This window comes from Zalophus californianus, chromosome 7, assembly GCF_009762305.2.
Source record: "Zalophus californianus isolate mZalCal1 chromosome 7, mZalCal1.pri.v2, whole genome shotgun sequence".
NCBI classification, from domain to species: Eukaryota; Metazoa; Chordata; class Mammalia; order Carnivora; family Otariidae; genus Zalophus; species Zalophus californianus.
In genome coordinates, this window is record NC_045601.1 from 36246225 (window position 1) to 36268694 (window position 22470).

The 22470-nt window shown below is 38.3% G+C and overlaps 1 protein-coding gene across 2 annotated transcripts in view; it reads left to right on the plus strand.

Moving 5' to 3' along the window:
• The window catches only part of THEMIS (thymocyte selection associated), a 191593-nt gene extending 169887 nt beyond the window's left edge, over positions 1-21706 (plus strand). The window contains exons 5-6 of one of the 2 annotated variants that reach the window (XM_027602814.2): positions 7816-7969; positions 20120-21706. In XM_027602814.2, coding sequence (XP_027458615.2) covers positions 7816-7969; positions 20120-20151 — 186 coding nt within the window. In that variant the 3' untranslated portion in view covers positions 20152-21706. The remainder of the gene's footprint in view (positions 1-7815; positions 7970-20119) is intronic. The other variant, XM_027602816.2, reaches the window with a different exon arrangement.
• Positions 21707-22470: the final 764 nt, after the last annotated feature.

Below are 22470 nucleotides of genomic sequence, written 5' to 3' on the forward strand. Positions count from 1 at the left end.
ACTGATTAAAAACTAATTTCATGAAAAACTAATCTAAACAAAAAACATGTCACATACTTCATTCTACTGTAATTTCTGTTTCTATAACTCAAACCAAGATTAATTTTCCTATCCTTTGGCCGCAGATTGCCCCCACAGTGTCTAAGAGTTATGATTTTCCAATTAAAATAGGAGCTATGAAAGTTATAACAATAGTCATGTGAATTAATAATTTTACAATTTGCAGAAAGGCAAAATAAGAAGAAAGAAGAGAATTTATTTATATACAAAATTGTTCCAGTGTCCATGAATCATTATAAGTAAGCTGACCTTGGTATTTTGTAGGGGATGCACTTGCCATAGCCTCTCTAAAATAGCAGACCCTTTGGCATGCTTGTCCATTATCTGGAGTGACATCGCTAACATCTTTGAGGGCTTGAGGGCAGTCGGACTTCTCATTTATCTCCTTAAGATTTACAAATGTACAGATTAGCTGTCTCTTCTGGCCTCATTTTCAAATAAAGATATATTGGTTAAGCCTTGCTTCAAGTGTCCGTTTCATTTTTGGCTAAATTTATAGAAGATTAGAATAGCAAGAAGCAGATTGAATTGAGCTTGACAAAAGGGTGTGAAGAGGTTCTTTACCCTGAGTACTCTAAAGAAAAATTCTTAAACTTGTTTAAATCAGACAAAGTGTGTGATTATATTGAGTTCCACCTGCTCCCATGAGCTAGGATTTGCTTTTTCCCAAGAGGGTGGTCAAATCAACATCAAATCAGGATGCTGGACTTCTAGATGTCAAATTGTCTAGTTCCCTGTTTTCAGCAAGAAAGATGGAGGAAGAAGCAACTGAAATATATGCACACTTATAATTCTTTAATACATAATATGTTCTGGAAAAGTGTCTTTGAAAATGAAGGTTTAAAAGAGTCTTAACAATAAATGATTTCTTTCCCAGAGAGCATAGTACAATCTTTGATATATGATGCCTGATGAAATCTCTAATAGTTCCAGCAGGGAGGGATTTGTTTTCTTGGATCTGGTCCCAGTAAGTTCAGCAGGTAGAAGAAGTTCTTGAAGGGCTGAGATGGAAAGCTGTCTTTTTTTTTTTAATCAGAACAACTAGGGAAGCAGATACAGGCATATTTCTTTTTCATGGACCAATTGCCTCTTCTCTGATCCAAGGGAAAGGGCGGGGCAGATAGAAAACCCCAACTCTTCAATGTCCTGAACTTCTGGTGATACTTGCAGCAGGGGAGAGAGGGATCTGTCCCTCTTGTTCACTACAACTGGGCCAAGAGTGTCTTAAGTGTCAAGCCACATGTAAGCACCTGTTATTGCTGAGGTCCCCAGTTAGCTGCCAGCTCAGAGTCCAGCCAGCATGGTCCCATTTGAAGAAGGTGTGCATGGTTGAGGGGGGGAAGCCCTTACTGAAGAGGTAAGGGATACAGCAAAGCGTCTCCCACAGGAGGACCACAGCCTGGAACTCTGGGACGAGTGGGAGAGATGGTAGTGGGCTTCTGATGGGCTGATGAAATGAGGCCTGCCAACCACAGCGCTGGGCAAAGCCCCTAAGGCTGCAAGGGACAGGAAAGGTGTCAAAGATGTTTTGTGGGGATTGGGTGGAACAAGCGCAAAGGGACTCTCTTGCAGGTTGTATAAAGAACATATTCTGCATAAAAGGCAGGTTATTGGTATAGATGGATGATTTGATGAAACCTCAGATTATTGTCTGAAAGGGAGGACTGTTTATGCAGATGATCAACTTCAAATTATTTTTCAGTTTAGATTCTTGCTTGTTTAAATATTTTCCTCAGAAAAACCAAACATTTGCTTCCATTTAATTGGGCCTTTATAATGCACAATGAGAAATTTATTAGGTTTTTTAAACCACTTAATAACCTTCTGAATTATTTATGGTGATTCAACCATGTAACAAACAAAAGAGAAAACACACACACACACACACACACACACACACACACACACTAAAAGACAGATGGCATAGAGGATTACATGTTCTCCTGGAATGATAATTTGAATACGCAAACCTGTGTTTCTTATGATTGGATTTGGAACTTCATTTATTTATTTTAATGTATAGTTTCTGAATTACTGTTAATACTGTTCTTAAGTGTAATTTAATTCTGAGGAAGAAAGTTACTTAATGGGAAATTTCTTCCCAAATATCACTTGAAATATCTTCCCACATATCCCTTGAATTCACTTTTCTGAAGTGAAAAAGTACAGGCTGTGTTGTTTATATAAGCAGAGAAGAGGACACTTTTTTTAGTCCATTAGGAGAGTGATTTTTTTTTTTTTTTTTTTACCAAGTGAAAAATAAAGGACGTTATCTGGGATACTTCGTGTTGTTTAAAATGTGAATGATGTTTAGTCCCTGGGCCAAGACAGGTGCTGTGTGACTTTCTAAAGAAAAGTGAGCCTCGCCCTTGGGGAGAGGGGACACGAACAAATGTAATCACAACCAGGAACCTCAATGAATTGCTTGGAAAAGGATGATTTTTTTCCCAACAACAAGGCCTTAGGTGTGAGATGAAAGATGGATATGAAGAAAGAAAATACTTTTTTGGGTAATATTTATTTGTTCCTTTCTTTGTTCATAAGAAAAATATTCAGTGCCTTGTAATTGGATCATTGCTTTCAGTGGGAACCCTAAAAGCAATATACAAACTACAAGCTAAGAATAACATGAAAAATAATTTAATAGCCATTTTGTATTAGCAGATGGGATTATAATGACTCATTTTCAATGACAAGGTAAGTGGAAATTACACAAAAGAAACAGGGTATATCTTTGAACTATACCTATAGAGTGGTCAGAAAGGCATGATGCATGCCAGTTCAAATTTATCTCTGTTCCTCTCTATTCTTTGCACACATTTTATTTTTCTCGTTTTCCTCTGGACCTGATCTTTAGGTTGAAGGCTTGACATTGTTGAAGCAGTACCTGACAGAGTTTTATTTCTTCCATTATTGTCAGGTCATAATTTCATGCCTAGGGAATATGGGGCCGCTGGGTATACATACTAAGTTCTCAATTTCCCTAATATAACCATTCTTTGATTTATAATTATCACAGATAGTAACCAGTCTAACTTGGGCCATAGAAATATATGGGATACTGTATAACTATAGTGTTTGCAATGATTGCAACAGTGAATTTATTTAAAACCGCAAAATTTGCAATGTGTATATTTTGATAGATAAAACAAGTTAAAATATGTGTTCCTTTCAAATACATATTATTACTGTTAAAAGTGACTGCATATCACTTCTAACATATAAACATGTGACTGTTGTAGCCATTGATAAGCTAGCCAAAGAAAAAGTCATAAAAATTAAGTCTGTATGTATTCATGCATTTCTCCATTAATTTAGTATGTAGTTATTTAATACCTGCTCTATTTAAAACACTGAGAGAGGGGCTCCTGGGTGGCTCAGTAGGTTAAGCATCTGCCTTTGTCTCAAGTCCTGATCCCGGGGTCCTGGGATTAAGTCCCACATGTGTTCCCTGTGTCAGAGAGGAGTCTGCTTCTTCCTCTCCCTGTGCCCTCCCCCCACTTGTGCTCTCTCTCAAATAAATAAGTAAAATCTTTAAAAAATAAAAAAATAAAGACTAAGAACAATGAATAGGACAGGCATAGTCCTTATTCTCAGTGGGTTTATATTTTAACCAGAGAGATAGACGTTAAACACTAAACCAGGTATTATTTAATTATATTGTGAAAACTGCATCACAGTAGAACTACAAGGTACTCAAAGACTAGAGAACAAAGGTGCTGGCTAAACACTACATGGTGAGGGAAAGCCTGCAGGAATTTGAGACTTGTAAAATTAAGGAGGAAGAGTTTGTGAAGAATGTTCTAGGCAAACAGAAGAGCTAAGCCTTAAGATAGGAAGGAAGAATGGTGGAACTGTAGAGTTAAAAGACATTAGAATTGGAATCTAGAGTGCTGATCATGGCACACAAGCCCAGAGTCATCTCATTTAATAAATCTCTCCTCACCCCTGGAGTCATAAATACATAGGCAGTAAATTAAGCCATGTGATTGTTGGAATTATCCAGGATGGTACAAAGAAAACTGGGTCAATAACAAAACTTTGAGAAAGTCTTAACAGTCAGTGTTTAGGTAAAGAAGGTCAAACCAACAAAGGGGACTAAGAATGAGTAGTCAGAGGGGTAGTAGGGACACCAAAGCCAAGGAAAGGGAGTGACTAGACATGTCAAATGAAGGGTAAAGCGGGATAAAGTCTGACACGCTGCTGGCCAGATCAAAGTTTTCAAACTGGGATGGATGCTGTGTAGAGAACAAAGGGAAATGAGCCTAGAAGGCTGGTGGATATAGAGAAAGCAGAGCGGTCAGTGGAGCTCGGATTCTGGTGAGATCCAAGAACCGTCCTGGTGGAAAAAGCAGTGTTGGGGATGGGAGCTTGGCTGGACTACAGACAATAAAGGATAGGAGATTAGATGAGAGAGGAACACACTTTGTGATTTTGGAGATGGAAAAGGTTGTTATGACAGGTTTCAGGTGTGACTCTGGGAGTGAAAGTCTAAGGTAGAGAAATGGAAAGTTCATTTTAATAAAGAGATCCAGTCAGGGTGTTGAGTAGAATGTCTGTGTAGATGTGAACATCAACCAGGTTCATGGGGCTGGAAGGGAAAACAATAATCCAGTCTTTTTATGAAGGATGGATTGTGACTAGAGATTAGTAGATGGATGGTTCCAGCAAGAGGGGAGATGGAGCATAGCTATCTGGCAGGAATATCAAAGCAGCAGGGATTTTTAGCGAGGAGGTCAAGGTGCAACGGACAGTACAATGGGCAAGAATATCATCAACCTGAAGGTATCTAGGGTGTGGAGGAATAAGCAGCCACCTTTGTTTGCAGGAGAAGTGCTGTCCTCAGTGGAGAATGGAATTTTAGTCAAGGTAGGGAGGTAGAAACAATGTTCTGAAACAAAGTTGGATATGTAGTGAAAATTGCAAACTACAGAGCAAAGTTCTGAAGGCTCCGTGGAGGAATCCAAAGGATAAGAAAGAAGAGAGAGAAAGAGGAAGGGATTGATGCTTAATGGAAGGCAATTGGGCAGTGAAAAATGGAGCATTGTGGGGAAAATCAATGCCTATGAATGGTTTGGAGAACCTGGGAACTGGAGGGAGGGGCTGACTATAAGTAAACAAGGTTGAGAGAATATGGGATTGTCGGTAGCTTAAGAGACATCTACCTCCCTTTACATTAGGACTAGGGAACAGGAGCCTGGCTGTACCAAGTAAAGCTAAGGAGAGACTGGAAAACTTGACGTGGCTAGACAGAGGAGACCCCAGTGTGGGGCGTGCCTCTAGAAAAATGGGGTTCTTAATTATTGAAATGCTAATGTGTTCATAAAATGCCCAATCTGCCAGAGGTTTGCACCAAGATGCACCAGGCCTGTGCAGTACTTGACCCATTATGATCAAACAGTCAGCCTTGATCTGCTCAGCCTTTCATTTTATAGATTTCAGGTTTAAGAACTTTATTTAAATTCTGTGTTTCTTCTTTGAAATCTGGGATATATTATAATACACGTAATTTTCATGACCTTACATTTAGTCATCTAATAATTTGACATAATAATATATTTTCCAAAGGCATCTAACATCAAAATCAAGAAAGTACTTAAGTGCTGGTTGAATCTGCTTCTTTTCAAAGCTATGTGCTAAGACAAACTATGTGTCAGGCCTGACAGTAAATTTAAAAATTCAAACTGCGTGATGGTCTTACATTTTTGTTGGCTGTGGATGAGTCAAATATAAGCAGGTGTAGTGGTTTTGTTTTGGTCAATACCAACATTCAAACTCTGATCTTTTGAGTTGCCCTCTGTAGTATCACCTGGATCCCATCTTTTGTTATTAGAGAAGGAATTTGAGAATTATCAGCAAATGACTTACCACACTCTATTTTTTAAAAGATTTTATTTATTTGAGAGAGAGAGAGAGAGCACAAGCAGGGGGAGTGGCAGGCAGAGGGAAAGGCGGTCTCCCTGCCGAGCAAGGAGCCCGATGCGGGACTCGATTGCAGGACCCCGGGATCATGACCTGAGCCGAAGGCAGACACTTAACTGACTGAGCCACCCAGGCATCCCCCACACTCTAGTTTAATTCTCCACTTAAACAATTTAAGAAATTATGTTTGAACAATTTAAAGTCTGAGACTATGTCATATTTACATTTGTATTCTCATACTGTACCCAGTGTCTGGGATTCTATAGAATTCTAACGGCTCTTGGAGATACCATTTATTTATTGCCACACAATGCTGCATACTTACCAGAAAAACTTAGTGCATATAGCTAAAACCACATTTATTTAGTCCATGCAGCTGTGGACTTCAGCTGACCTGACTTAGTTTCAACTGATCTAGGCTGGGTTCACCCGGATGTCTGGACTTCTACTGGCTGTTGGTTGTCTCAGCTCTGATGACTAGGGTAACCTGACTTTACTCTCCTGCTCAACCTCCAGCAGGCTAGTCTAGGCATGGCATAGTAAAAGGACAAGAATGACCGAGGTTAATTGTGCAAATATCTTTCAATTCTCTGTTTCACATGTGCCAATAATCTATTAATCCAGAAGAAGTCACATCATGACTCAAAAGTCAGAGTAGGAGGGCATGGCAAAATTACATGGAAAGGATATGATACAGAGAGAGGTGAAGAATCGGGGCCATTAGTGCAACCAGTCCACCACATTGAATGGATAAATGAACAAATGGACTGTACAGTGGCATGAAGAGCACTGGACTAAGGGTTGGGAGACATATCCCTGAGGCTCAGCACCATTCATTCTGTTTATTTGGGTCAATTATTTAGTTATGATGGGTAATCTCCTTATTGGCCCTTTACAAGCTTTAAAAGCCTTTGATTCAAGCTTTTAATGAATCTTTTAATAAATTTAATGCTGTACACAGTCTGTAGGAGGAACTTAAGGAAAATGATTCATCATCCTATCCTTTAGTGAACTAAAATGGTTAATGTGGATGGCCAAAGTTGAGTGGCTAACTTTGACTGTATGAATCTTTGAATATTATGTAACCATATTTAAACTGAAAATTTTCTAGTCTGAATTTGGATATGAAGCAAAGCGCTGAAAGTTCAATTTCCTACTTAGGTCTTTAGTTTTTGCTCCTCTCTGATGATTCTTTTGAAGTGTACAATTTGACAGTATAACATCAAACACTATGACATCTCTTATATGGGAGATATGTTTTAAGGTCCATTGATGTTGTGCCTTAATAATTCATTGTTAGGATGAATTATTATTCTTAAATTGACTGGAGGAGCTTTGTTAAGTTTGCATAATGCTAATAAAAATATGGGTTAAAGTAGATGTTATGATTTGTTTTATAAAAAGCCTACAGATAATGCAGAAGTGAAACCTCTTCATTATACAATGTGTAATTATGTGATATATAATGAAATGCTGGATAATTTAACTAAAAGAATAAAAACTGAGTGAAAATGTTTTAAATGAAAAATATCTTATAAGTTTCACAAGAAGAAAATGATATACTCAAATGGGATTCGAAGATGATTTTCTGAGTCTGAGAGGACTTACTCTGGTCACTTAGATCATTTCAAAAATTCCATGCCTAGATTACCAAAATATATTGATGAAAGTGTAATTTGTAAGTCACTTTGACATATAGAATGTTCTGATTCAGATATGCAAACACAACTTGCCATATGATGAATGTTTATCCTTGTTATATCTCTGGGAATCATTTATTTTGGACTTATAATTTACTTGTGAAATCAATCACTCTGGCCTGTGTCATTTCAGAGTCTCCATGTAGACATATCCAAGAAACTGCACTCAAATCAAGCTGGTCTGGATTCAAAAGCACCAGTTGGTTGTCAGAGTGATTTGGCCGAATTGGAGAAAGAGAGAAGCAAGAGTGGGGCAACTCAGCTAGTAGCCACCAGTGTAACCACAGGTCGGTGGAGCCGCACAATACTGGTTTTAACTGTCTACGTGCCACATGCCTAATTTACAGATTCTAACTTCCACTTTGCTTGGAATATAAGGCTCTATCAATGTGACTGCCTCAACTGCAAATCTCATGGAAATGTTTTAGGGGCGCCTGGGTGGCTCAGTTGGTTAAGTGGCCAACTCTTGATTTCAGCTCAGGTCATGATCTTGGGGTGCTGGAATTGAGCCCAGCGGCAGACTCCATGCTCAGTGGGGAGTCTGCTTCAAGATTCTTTCTCCCTCTGCCCCCCACCCTGCTGTGCATCCCCTCTCCGTCTCTCTCAAAGAAATAAATAAATCTTAAAAAAAAAGAAACATAGTTTTAAGTGCAGTGTAATATTAAACACAATAATGATAGGTCTGTTCATTTTTCCTTTTTATTAGGGTTTTCATTTATGGTTTTTATGGCCAAGAAGTGTTTAATATTGCTTGTATTATCATGACAATAATGTTTTTAAATTTTTGTTAGCATTAACAAAAGGATTAATGGCTTGAGAAGAGGTTATAGTAATTGAGATGCCTTAGAGATGTGTCAGATATATATACAATGGAATATTATGCAGCCATCAAAAGGAATGAAATCTTGCCATTTGCAACGACATGGATGGAACTGGAGAGTGTTATGCTGAGCGAAATAAGTCAATCAGAGAAAGACATGTATCATATGATCTCACTGATATGAGGAATTCTTAATCTCAGGAAACAAACTGAGGGTTGCTGGAGTGGTGGGTGGTGGGAGGGATGGGGCGGCTGGGTGATAGACATTGGGGAGGGTATGTGCTATGGTGAGCGCTGTGAATTGTGTAAGACTGTTGAATCACAGACCTGTACCTCTGAAACAAATAATACATTACATGTTAAAAAAAAAAAAAGAAGAAGAAGATAGGAGGGGAAGAATGAAGGGGGGGAATCGGAGGGGGAGACGTACCCTGAGAGACTATGGACTCTGAAAAACAAACTGAGGGTTCTAGAGGGGAGGGGGTGAGGGGATGGGTTAGCCTGGTGATGGATATTAAAGAGGGCACGTACTGGATGGAGCACTGGGTGTTATACACAAACAATGAATCATGGAACACTACATCAAAAACTAATGATGTAATGTATGGTGATTAACATAATATAATAAAAAAAAGATGTGTCAGATAAATAACCTAATGTAGATTTGAATTACGATAGTTTTGTTTCAAGAGATGATGATCTGATATTTTTCATCTCTACTATAAGCAAAACAAGAGCAAATGGACTTGTGGAGAAGTTGATAGCGTTCAGACTAACTTCCATAATGTAGAAAGCTGGGATGAGTTAACAAGGGAAATGAGAATTTTCTTTCTTGACAATATTTTAGGCACACCAAAGCAGCTCAATTTCTGTTACACTTTATCTTTGAAACTTCACATTTCATTTGTAGGAAAGTGGAAAATGTAATTATTCTTAAGCATATGGTTTGTTCCTTTCCCCTCCTTATTTGGTTCTGTAGCTAGCACTCTTTTTTTCCTCCAAGGGCATGTAAAAGTCAAAATACTAGATATAAAGTCTCTGAAGTGTTTCTGCTCAAACTCTGTCTGTACAATCTGGGTTCTTTCATGTAGTTAGCTTACTGGCTTTTGACACTTCTATAAAAACATCCCATAGAGCTTTTCTTACTGCCTTTTCATTGACTCTTGCTGAGTGATAAAAATGAAATTCTGTAAAGGGCTTTGAAAACCATGCATATTGCAATTCCTGCAAATTTCAAATACTAATCAAGCATGACCATAAAGAAAGAATTACTGCAATGAATATTGCTATAGCATGTTGAGTCTCGAGCCATTATTAATTCATTGAAAACTTTTTTTTTCCCCTTAAGATTATGGATCCTAAAAAGTACCAGATAACGAAATTCCTGAGATCAGTTTTTGTTTCAATCGTGGGAAGACTTATCTGATCTACCCCTGTGTGTGCATCTTCCTGGGATGGTACGGGACAGACCCCACTTTGCTCCCTGAATGAAGAGTGCAGAGGATGTTACAGATCAGGGTAGCACGTGCTTGAACATGTTGCCTGCACATGGTGGCTTAAGAAAAAAGAAGACCTGGGATTACAGTAGTGTTTTCTTTTTTTTAAAGGTTTTTATTTATTTATTTATTTAGAGAGCACAAGCAGGGGGGGTGGGAGAAGGAGAAGCAGGCTTCCCGTGGAGCAGGGAGCCCGATGCGGGGCTCAATCCCAGGATCCTGGGATCATGACCTGAGCCGAAGGCAGACGCTTAACCGACTGAGCCACCCAGGTGCCCCTTACCACAATGGTTTTAAGCAAGTGGGACTCCTAACATTTTTAAGAAGAGTAAAATGACATCTTATTTAGGTTATTTAGAAATTATTTAGCATGCTCATCTAGAAAATGTCTTCATTTGCTTTCCCATTTGTAATTACATCTCGGAATATCCAGTAGCCACCGTGGTCAGGAAGGGCGAATGATATCCTTTCTGAATTTTCACCTCTTTTTAGTCCTAGACATGTCAGTCATTTCCTAAATTCTCTTTGGGCAAGAATGGCAAGTCTTTGTAGGACATCACAGACAAAAAACAAAAACAAAAATCTTATTAAGACAGGGGTGCTGCTTCTCCAGGTTTGCTCCTTCTAGACACCCAGATCTTATTCTTCCAGTTAGATGACATAGAACCAATTCAAAAATGTATCTAATAATTATACCAAAGGGAATTCTTTATTTTGGAATGGAGCGTAAATACCTAGAAGATTCACTGTGAATGGCTGCATGCACATTGTGTGAAGGGAGTTTGCTGTACTGCAGCGAGGAGTTGGCAATAAATTGCACCTCAGGATCCATGCTGTCAGGCCTGGTTCCTCTTCCCTAAGCAACTGATGAAAATGCTTCACCCGATCTCCTGCATGACCTTCGTCTGTGGGTCCTTGATTCACTCTGGTTGCTTGGCAGCCTGGCAATGCCCCTGTCTTATTTTAGGAACTTTGCTCTTAAGTCTGTACATTGTTTTGTCCATAAATTACTAAAAGAACAGTCCTCTGAAAGTAGGATGATTAAGTGGTTAACCTTTGGAGTCTGAACTCAGACTGCTGGGTTTAAATCTTGGCTCCCGCTTGCTAGCTGTGTACCATGAGCAATTTGTTAATGTCTCTGTCTCTTTATTTCTAAAATTGGGTTAATAACAGTGCTCCACCATAGGCTATTTCAAAGACTACATTAGATGAAGTAGGTTAAAGTTGGTACAGGACATCACAAACTCCAGTTGAATAGTAGCTATTATAACTAACTTCTGCATCTTTATGAGCTGATGGCTAAGAAAAACTTTGCTTCTGGACAGTATCTTCTGCAAAGTGCTGGCCATGCCCACCTGCTGCGGCTCCTGCGGTCTCTGAGTTTCTGCTTGCACTCTTTCCCTTTGGAAACTGTATCCTCCTGGGAACTTCATGGCCCCTCTGAATCCTGTGGTCATGGAAGTTGGGTGGAAACCTTCTTTCAAGATGAGTCACTGATTCCTCTGAGTCCAAGAAATAGTGCAATTTTGCAGAGGCCTGGAAGCCCTAATGGACATCTTGCCCATCTTCCCTTAGCCATAATAGCTCAGGAAGAGCACAGGACTCCCCTGGTTATTTGGTTTAAGCTCTTTTTTTGGTAGGCAACATGTGTGAAGTCCAAATGTTTGTTTTAAGTGATTTGTTTCATGTCTAGTTCCGTGGGTGGAACATTCACTGGGAAGTGATCTCAGAAACAACACATAAAGCAGAGGGACAAAAGCAGGTCTGGGCAGAGGGGGAAGGTGAGTCATGATACAGTCACAACAAAGACCTTTGCTGATCCCACCGGAAGCCCTGGAGCTGCTGTGGCTCTTCGGAGTTGTCCTGTGTTGGGGTAAGGAGGCCAGGTCTTTATAGCCCCCGCATCACTCAGTCACTGGATACTGCAGCTCCTGAGAGGGGGGCAGGACTGTGGGTGAGGTGGCTTCCTTCAGCTGAGGGCAAAGTCACTTGGTATCAGAATATGATCAGAGAGTTGTAAAGAGGATCTGGTTATTATGTAGGTCACTCATGAATTGCAGAGATTGCTTCTGGTGGTCTGACTGGCTGAACAGGGGTTTCCTCCTTATGTGTCTCTTAGAAACTGCACTCTTTGCCAGAAGGGATGGTCTTCTAAATATGCGTATTTGTTTTTGCCCTACATAAATGTTCTCCACTGAGCAAATTTTACACTCTCCTGAACAAAGTTATCTAACAGAATTTCTTTTCTCTCGAAACTTCAGGTACACACCTTCTAATTATTCCTCCATTTTTAGATTAAATTCATGCCATGACTTGTCCTCCATAAATTCAACTTGTCAAGTAGTGAGAAAAGCCTCAGGCCAGGAAACAAAAAGCAGGTACCCTAAGGTCTAGTCCCCACTCTGCCACTGCTAGATGTTTTGCCCTTCACAGGCCATTTCATTTTCCTGAGTTATACTTTCCTCACCCAAATAGGAAGTATACCAAGTAATCTTTGTGCCCTATCAATTCTGAATGCATGAGATTCTGTGGCCTAATCTGATACCATCGAGCAATGCAACTGTTGGTCATCTTTAAGCAAGATTCACATAGAAGTGATTCACCACATGTAAGAAACTACATATTGTGGTAAATTAAACAGGGGAGAGAAAACACTCTCCATGGAAAAACTCATCACTGAGGTCACAGTAGAAGCTACAAATGAAGAATGGATCTATAGGAAAATAAATTTTTCAGATTTTATTTATTTGAGAAAGAGAGAGAGAGAGCAGCGAGAGGGAGAGAGAGAGAATCTTAGGTAGAATCCTTGCTGAGCACAGAGCCTGGCTCGGGGCTCCATCCCACGACCCTGAGATCATGACCTGAGCTGAAATCATGAGTCGGATGCTTCACTGACTGAGCCACCCAGGTACCCCAAGAAATGTTTATATTAGATTTTGATTTAGTCTTAATATTTAATCTAAACTTCAGATTTTACTTATGAGAAATAAAACATGAGGTGGTTCTCTACCAGAACTACTTTGAGAATTAGACAAGATTGGTGTTCTGTATTAAAGACCTTGACTGATGAATGACAGAATGCATGCCATCAAGAGACGGGTACTTTAGATACCATAAAACATATTCCCGTTTCACAATTGTAATAAAGGAACACTTCAATAATTCAGCCTTATTGTAAGTAGTGTGTAATTCTAAGCACAATAATTACTTTTACTCCAAAGACTGAAAAACCTGTTATATAAAATATTGGATAATTTCAAACCGGTAATCAAAAAATCTGGTATATTATTCATCCTTCTATTTAACATCAGTGCAGATTTTTCATAATACAAACAAAACAATGACACTGGTAGAATCTCTTTCCCATTTCCAGGGAATACTATCTTAGTTTGGAAGTACTGACAGCCTAAAGTAAAATATTATAAGATGGCTCTTCATTTTATAGCAACTTACTTCCGTCTTCTTGGAAGGTTTAAATGTTAAAGAATTTGCTGAAAGGAGAACCCATAGTCATTTCATTCTTTCAACAATCTTGAAATATCATTTCCTATTAGGCAGTTGTGTGAGTACTGACAGCCTTGCCCCTCTTCTTCCCTAGAGATTAATTTATTTCCTGCAGTGCTTGCTCTTCATGGAAAATCTGACTCGTCAGCCTTCACCAGTGGGAGATCTCATCAGCAGAATGTTAATTATAAAAGTACAATCATATACCATATTGAAAGGGAAAAAACAGTTCTCTAGGCAAAGCAACTTTTTTCTTTTCTTCTCTCTCCATTCTCAATCTGTGGCTTGTCAGGAACATCAACCACTGGGGAAACATTCTACAGGATAGTGAGGGATAGAGGGAAATACGCAGGCTTTGCAACCAGACAGACCCAAGACTGAGCTCTTATTTCAAAGAGTGTCACATTTTTTTGTGATTTTGTTTCTTTATCTGTAAAATGAGAATTGAAATACCTGCCTCACATGAAATTATGAATGAGACTGGAACAGAGTAGACACTCAAATTATTATTATTATTATAGAGCCAATCAACAGCTTTTGGTTAACACTATATTGATTGCTGTGGCATCATATTAACCACGTCTCATGTGGGTTTACCAAGGAATCTATTAGAGATTTGAAGAAATATAGCTTTCAGCTCTTAGGAGTCAGGAGTGTTAGACCAAGACAGACTATTGAGTAGCCTATTTGAAGTCCTGTCTTCCTCTCCATTTCCTTTTTCTGCTCACTCCACTCACATAGTTTTCATAATGCTCACTAAATGCTTAGAAACCTATTACTTTTTTCACCAATAAATTCTTTAGATAACCCAAAGGCTGTTTGCTAGTAGTTTTAGATCTATTAGGACTTGACACTGCGTTTGAGTTATATTTTCAAAAATATCATTTTCTCTGAAATAAAAATTGTCAATTTCTATTTGATTCAGTTTCAGAAATGAAACGTTGGTGAATTAAATCTTGAGACAAAGAAGAGAATAGAGTGATAGCAAAGAAGGGATGAAGTTGAGAAATACTAAATGAAAAATCAAAGTCGATTTTTTAAGCCCAGAATGATCATTATTTTTGTACTATGATTATGACTAAGAAATCTGTTTAAGTAAATTAATTTTTTTCTTGTTTCCCCCATATTTTTTATGATTTGAGTGTGACACATGAGAGAAAGAGCAACCAAAGGATTAGATGATCAAGTAAAAAAAAAAAGAGAGATTGTGGTACAAACTCGTATAATAACTGAGACCTAAACCACAGGGTCGCTTACAAGTAGAGATGAGCTGCGTGCATGGTGTGCAAATTACAATAGGTGGTATTCTTTCACAGGGCAAAATAATAACTGTTCTACCCAGACCGAACACAGTATCTTAACCTGTGTAGAACAGGGAACTGGATACATATGAGTTTTATGGAATCAGGCACAAATTACTGATTGATCCTTTTTAATGGTAAATGCATTTTTAAACTATAGTTTACTTCTAAAAAGTAAGCTTTTGAGTGTCCCCCCCAATTCCTTAATTATCCTCATAAATAACTTTCAGTTCCTTCCTCCTTTCTTCTAACCTTTTTTCTTGTTGGCAGAGGAGAATCTTGCTTTTATCCATTATTCCAAACCAATTCTGGTTCTCATTAGAGAAATCTGTCTTTATTCTGACCAATGAACAAAGCAAAGGAAAAAGGAACAGATGACAATAACTTTCAAAACTTATTGCAGTGATTCGCTAAGTTCTTATATATAAAAAAAAGTCACTTAATGAGCATGTTAAGAACACATATTCTTAGAATCTGTTCTCTGGAGAAAAATGGGCAAACTGGCAGTGGGAGAGTCTGTCCCATTGCCTGTTTTTGTATGTCCACGAGCTAAGAATTTTTTTTCATTTTTAAATGCTTGAAAAAGATTAAAAAAAATTTTCTGACACATGAAAATTACATGAAATTCAAATTTCAGTATCTATATAAAGTTGACTTGCAACAGAAGCCACACTCATTCATTTAATGTTCCCATTGCTGCTTTCATACTGTATCAGCAGAGTTGAGTGATTTTGACAGAAACCATATGCAAAGCCTAAAATATTTACTGTTGGTCCCTTTAGAATAAAAGTTTTCTAACCTCTGCTCTTAACACTCTGATTTGGTGGTTGTCAGGTAGAAACTAGGAATCCATTTTGACATTGTTTTTTACAAGACTGTGAGGCAGGGAGTCTTTGTACCACACTTAGAAAAACAAAGAGTAGAAGAATTATGAACAGCTTTCTCTTCCCACTCATCACACACTCTCTCAGCAAATCCTATTGGTTCTTTCCTCAAGCATTATCTAGAATATGACTCCCTTTTTTTCTTTTTTTACCATGTTTACTGTTGTCGACCTAATCCAAGTCATCATCATTTCTTGTATTACAAGGCTTCCTACCTAGTCAGCCTGCTTCTGCCCTTGCCTCATACCATCCATTCTCAACACAACAGCCAAAGGGAATGTGTGAAAACCTTAGATCATAGAACTCCTTTCTTCCAAACCCTCCAGTGGTCTCTCTACTTCTCCCCCTTCCTCACTATCTAGCTCCATCAGCCTCCCAGCTGTTTCTCCGAAACTCTAGGTGTGTGTGCTCCATGCTCAGCACCTACACAGACTGTTTTCTCCAAGTGGCCCAGTCTTACCCCAGAGAGTGACCTGACTTCTGACTTTGTCTTCTAGTAGGTCTTTCCTTAGCCGCTGCCGTCTTAGTGATCCCTTCTGTAGAGACTTTACTTAAAATTGTAACCTTCCTTCTGGGCTGCCTGTCTCCCATATGCCATCCAACATACTGTACATTTTACTTCTTTACTTTGATTAGGGGTCACCTTTTGCACATGAGGGCACCGTGGAGGCAGGGATTTGTGTCAGTGTGCTCTATCCTCAGATTCTAAAAGAGTGCCTGGATCGTTGTAGGTTCTTGATAAGTATTTCTTGACCAGAGAAATGAGGCCCAGACTCCCATTTTATAATTAACAGATACTATGTGACAACTATCAAACATTTCCTGTGTGCAGAAACAGTTGCCAGGAGTATCAATATAAGACTCGCTTCTGGAAAATGGTGCAATGTGATGAGAGGAAGAATAAAGCAGCTATTTCAATCTCAACCAAGGACTTAATTACAAAAGGTCCTCAAGAAAGGAAAGGAGAAGATGGTACAGATGTGAGAGTGGGTACATAGGTGAAAATCCAGTTGAAAATGTTCAGAAGAGATTCCAGGAAACCTCATTTCACAATCAAGCTGCGCCCTACGAGAAGTAGATATGCTTACTTCAGGTTCTACTGTTTATCATCAGCTTGAGCAATTTGAGGGGACTGGATCCCAAAGTTCCTGAAAAGGAAAGTGAGCAGGGTGTGACTAGCGGTGGTTCAAATTCACTTTTTAGGAAGCATCGGCTCTAGAAGAGAATGTAAAGCAATATTAGATATACTTGAACTTGATTCCTATAAAGAGGAAATGGAGGTTTTTCTTTCACCTTAATCTTCTCATTGAAAAAACTCATCTGATTTTACACATATAAACCTTTATTTTGTGGATTAAACAGTAGGCTATTCTTACAAAGATGTTGATTTTAACTACTAAAAGATACTTTTTAGAGAGACAAAACCAAATTGCATTGTTTATCTGTCCTTCTGTGGATGATGTGTTTGGCTTGATCTTCAAAGCGTGCACACGATTCCACACCCCATAGTTAATTTGATCATTTAAGTAAATGTGAATTCAAAAGCAATCAGTGAATATTCAGTTCAGTGTAAGAAATATCACCTCCATGTTAAGTTTGTGACATTTCCAAAAGGAATAGTTTATAAATGCCAAAAGAGTTCAGATTTAAAATCAATTTGAATTTTAAAATCTAAATTATTGTCAGAAAAATCAGTTCCTGCACACTTTGAGATTCTTAAAAGTTAACACAATAAAGAACTCAGTTTCTATTCAACATGAAATCCACTCTGTCAACCTGAATCGGCCACAAGAACACAAGTGTTAGTTGGGGCCTTCTTACACTGGATGGAAGATTGGGCTAGATCAGGCAGGGAAAGGCAACTTATAAGGGCCCTTCCAGAACAAAGACTATTTAAATCCTATTATTTTATATTGAGGTAATCTGATTATTCTGATTCCCTCACCACCCATTTTTCTGCTTAACTATGTCCTATCTTAAATCAGTTTATTGACAAGGGAGAATGAGACTAATAACTGTCAAGATGACAGATTGAACTTTCAGACTACAGGCTTATAATAGTTTTATGTGAATATGAGATGATAATAACAGGTAATATTTCTGTAGCACTTTACATTGTACAAAGCACTTGCAGGACCATTATTTCGCTTCATATTTCCTCAACTCTGTGATTCACTTATTACTACCACAACTCATTCCCTGATAGAGAAATGGAATTCAGACATTCCTGCAGACATACAGCCTGTAAGTCTTAGAATCAGGAATCAGACCTAATTCTTCAGATTCCCTTTCTCTGTCCTACAATATCCCCATTTCATTTGCCTTCATCCCCTTCCCCCCCTCCCCAAGGAAAGCAATACTGTGGGAGAAATAATGTTGTTATCCCTTTTTACAGATAAAGTCACAAAGATAGTAGGTGATAGAAGTGGGAATTAAATCTGGGCATACTGCCTAAAAAGCCTGTGTTCTTTCATCTATAATGTATATTCGATGGTGGGTAGTTTTATTGCTGTTTGTGATGTGAGGAAGACCTAAAAAATCTAAAGGCAGCAGTTGGAGCTAGCAGATAATGAGAGAGAATGAAATCAAGAAGAGCATGAGTGGGGGGGAGGCGCGTGGGTCGCTCAGTCGTTAAGCCTCTGCCTTCAGCTCAGGTCATGGTCCCAGAGTCCTGGGATTGAGCCCTGCATCGGGCTCCCTGCTCCACGGGAAGCCTGCTTCTCCTTCTCCCACTCCCCCTGCTTGTGTTCCCTCTCTCGCTGTGTCTCTGTCAAATAAATAAAAATAAAAATAGAAGAAGAGCATGAAATCCAGGCTTTCTCACATTAGGCCACTGACTACCCCCACCCCACACCCCCAACCCCCAGCCCCAGTTAGCACTTAGAGATGGTGACACAGGAACATAAATTGAGATTTCCAGGGAAATTAACATGATATGTGGAGAAATTCCACTTCTTTCTGCTTTGACATCTCTTTTCTACTTTCCCAGTTAGTCTGTGAGCTCCTTAGAGGTCACAAAGCTATATTTTGTCTTTGTATTTCACACCTATAATAAAAATAGCTAACAGCTGGGGAGACAGTAAATCTCTTAGTGTTAAATGTAAAACTCTTTACATCTATTGGCTCATTTAATCTGTGTCATAACCCTATAAAACAGGAATTATTATCCCTTCCCCCTTCTTTTTAAAGACGAGGAAATGAGGCACATAAAGACTAGGTAACTTCCTTAAGGTTATAGAGCTAGTATGTAGCAGAAAAGGAAGGAAGGAAGGAAGAAAGGAAGGAAGGAAGGAAGGAAGGAAGGAAGGAAGGAAGGAAGGAAGGAAGGAAGGAAGGAAGGAAGGAAGGAAGGAAGGAAATGGGTGGTAGGGCAGAAGGAGGGGAAAGGAGGGGAGGGAGAAAGGGAGAGGGAGAAATGGAAAGAAGGAAAAAACAAAAGGAAGAAGACAGAGGGGGGAGGAAAAAAGGAAGGAAGAAATGGAGAGGAAAAGAGGAAGAAAGGGAAGGAAGGGAGGAAGTCATAGGCTAATGAGAGCTCAGAGTCAAGAGCCTCAGAGTGTTTGTCTTCAGGGCCACGTGGCTAGCACTTAACAGATCACTAGTACAGTGGAAGTATGGGAGAGCAAGAGATGACTGGTTTTCTGTACCTCTTGACCATTATAGTGCATGCTGTTAGAATTTTTTTAAACCACCCATTCCCATGTTCCACAAAGCCATAATGGAAGGGAATGCAGTGTCTTGCTTGAACACACAGAATTCCTGTCTGCAGTGTAGCTTGCTTTACTTGAAGGTTTGATATGATTTTTTTTATGTTAATGTCAAGTCCATATATGCTCATTAGAAACTGTAGGTCACTCTGCTTATGCTTGAGCCCTGTTACTTTTTCTTCAGTTTAACATTTATAGGTACTCTTTTCCTCCTCTGCAGTATTTAGAACTCCACTAGGTTTGGGCTCCATTCTGAAGGCCTTGTGTCACAGCCAAGGTGATGGGCCTGCAATCAGACCCTTGTAGAGCACAATCAAGCTTCAGTCTCTTATTCGCTGTATGATTCCTGGGCAAGTCTCTTCGTTGTGGATTCAGTTTTTTTTTTTTTACCTTACGCTACCTGCATACTAGAGTTTTTATTAAGATAAACTAAAATGCAAAGAAAAGCACTTTGTAACCTGAGGAACACTTTACAAATTTCAGGTATTATCTCCTACCTCATAGAAATATCTGCCTTGTTCCTAAAGAGTTTACATTTCTCCTTTGTTTTGTTTTGTTTTTTGTTTTTTGTGTTTGCCTCCTCTTAATGTGCTCCCAATTATTTTACAAAGAACATATACGCATGTGAGTGTACTATAAACAGTATTTGAAAGCACATAGTTTCTTTCCTGGCTATTTCTAATACATATTTCTGATGAACCCCTTTTATTTTTCTTTACTTATAGAAATCGTCAAAAGTAAAAAACATCAAAAATAATGAGATGTGACTGAAACCAGCTGGGCAGTGAACATAAATGTTGTGATGGAAAAGTGAGCTTAGTCTTCAAGCTGAAAACAACCATTCCCCAACAGACCTCAGAAGAAACTGGCCACTGCAAAGGAAAACAAAACAACCTCAAAAGTTTGAACAGATAATACTTAAAGAGAAACCTATGATATGGAATTCACATAGTCTGTTCTCTTGTGCCCAAATCTGTATATATTGTTGTATTGTTACTTAGGACATATTTATTTAATATGCATACTTTTTTATGGGTCTTATTTCCCCTCCCAACCAGGAAGCAATTGAAAATTCACTTTATATTTCAGTTTCTGAGTAAAAACCAGTTGAAAATAGGAGGAAAACTCACCAAATATTCTCAGGTTTTCAGAATTTGTTTTGCCATTTTTCTAGAATTATCATCATTCCTGCTAAAAATAACTTAAAAAATAATTATATCTGAGAGTGATTTTAAAATTCCCAAGTTTCTTATCTGATCTCCTTGGAGCTGTGAAAATGAGTTTGACTTCACATTTTCAGTTTGTTTGTAAATAAGTGTTTGAGGCTTAACAGCCAAAGCTATCATGAGTCACAGGAATTTTCTATAACTTTTTCCCCTGCCTTTAACAATCAGAGTTCATGACTGCAATATCACCAAAAATCTGATAATATGCTGTATTATTTTAGGTACTTTATACTAGATAACCCTTTAGATGAATGCTTGTTAGGATTATAAGAAAACCATCTTGTTTATGTATCATTATGTATTAAGAGTACAGGAACCATATTATTTTGCCTCTAGCAAAATGAAGAGACAGAGAAGTTTTCTTGTTAGTTACACAGGAATTTAATGGCAAGCTTTGGACTTTGTTCATAGGTCATACTCTATACAAAAACTGTTGGCTAATCTATCTCATAATTATTTTATATTAGATATAATAATTATTCATTGGTTTAGTACCAAAGATTTTGGGAAGACAACAAATCATGAAACAGCTTTTCAACAGAAAAAAAACCTACAGTAAGAGATCTTTCACATGATATTTATATTCTGATACAGGTTACTTCCCCTTACCTTTTTTTCTTTTTAAGTGGAAATCCTGATTTCCAATACCGTCAAGATTGTTTAGTGACTTTATGTGATGCTAGTTTTTTATTTACAACTTCTGAAATTTTCTGAGATGGTTTCACCTTTACTTATTTTGCTGGTTTGTGTCCATAAGAACAAGAACTTTCCAAAGCTTATATCCCCACATTTGATTTTTTATCAAATTTTTGATTATTGAATTCCACAGGGAATCCTTTCTCAATTCAGCAATGTTGGCAAACTCCTAGAACTCACAGGCCAATTTTCTATTTTTCAAATAGCAGTGAATAATTAGTGGTTTTTATTTGGTACATGAGAACAATTAAATTAGTACTTTTAGTAAGTACAGTTCTTTGATTGGAAAATTAAGAGAATGCATGTCTTAGGTTTGGTGGTAAACATCAGGGTCTTTCTAGTGGACATCAGATATAAACATCTCTAACTTAATACAAATCCTTTTAGGTACGTTGATTCCATCTCGCTATTGAAGGGTGTTAATCAATATCATGTTCATCTGTGGAAGATTTTGGAAGGTTGAAAATAAATTTTCTAATTTTCATCGTGTTTGTGTGTGTGTGTGTGTGTGTGTGTGTGTGTCCTTTATCATGTTTAACTATGGAATAATTCTCTTCTTATAACAACTAAGTTAAAATTCTTTAACTGGAATCAAAATCAGTTCTTCATTAAGAAGAAGGCCTCCTGTGTTAAAGAAGCCAAGAGAAGAGAGATACCGTCCTCCTGCCCCCCTTACACAAGCAGGGACCCAGAATGCTGGACACAATGACCAAATTTCAGAGTATGGTCAGGCTGTATAGATAGCTGCCAAGACTCCCAATTATTAATGTTGCCCTCCTCCTAATTGAATTAGGCAAGCAGTTTTAGGAAGGCAATGGAAAGGAGTGAGAAAAAGAGAAAGGAAAATGTTCTTTTTGAGATGTATTTGGCTCTTATAATCAGGACTTCGATATAAAAAGTGTTTGTTTTAAGGTCAAGGTCAACATTAATGAGACTTCTGGTTGTTTATCCAAAGGCTCAAGATACATCTACTCTAACAGGAAGAGGATATATAAAATTCATGGGAATATCTCCCAAGAGGCTTGAATACTAAAGACTGAATCTAATAGAATGAAAGTATAAAAATATTTCCACAATTTTACCATTTCTACTCCTTCCACTTGTATTAACCCCATAGCCAGTCTCCTACTCTGGCTGCCAGTCAATCTGTTCTT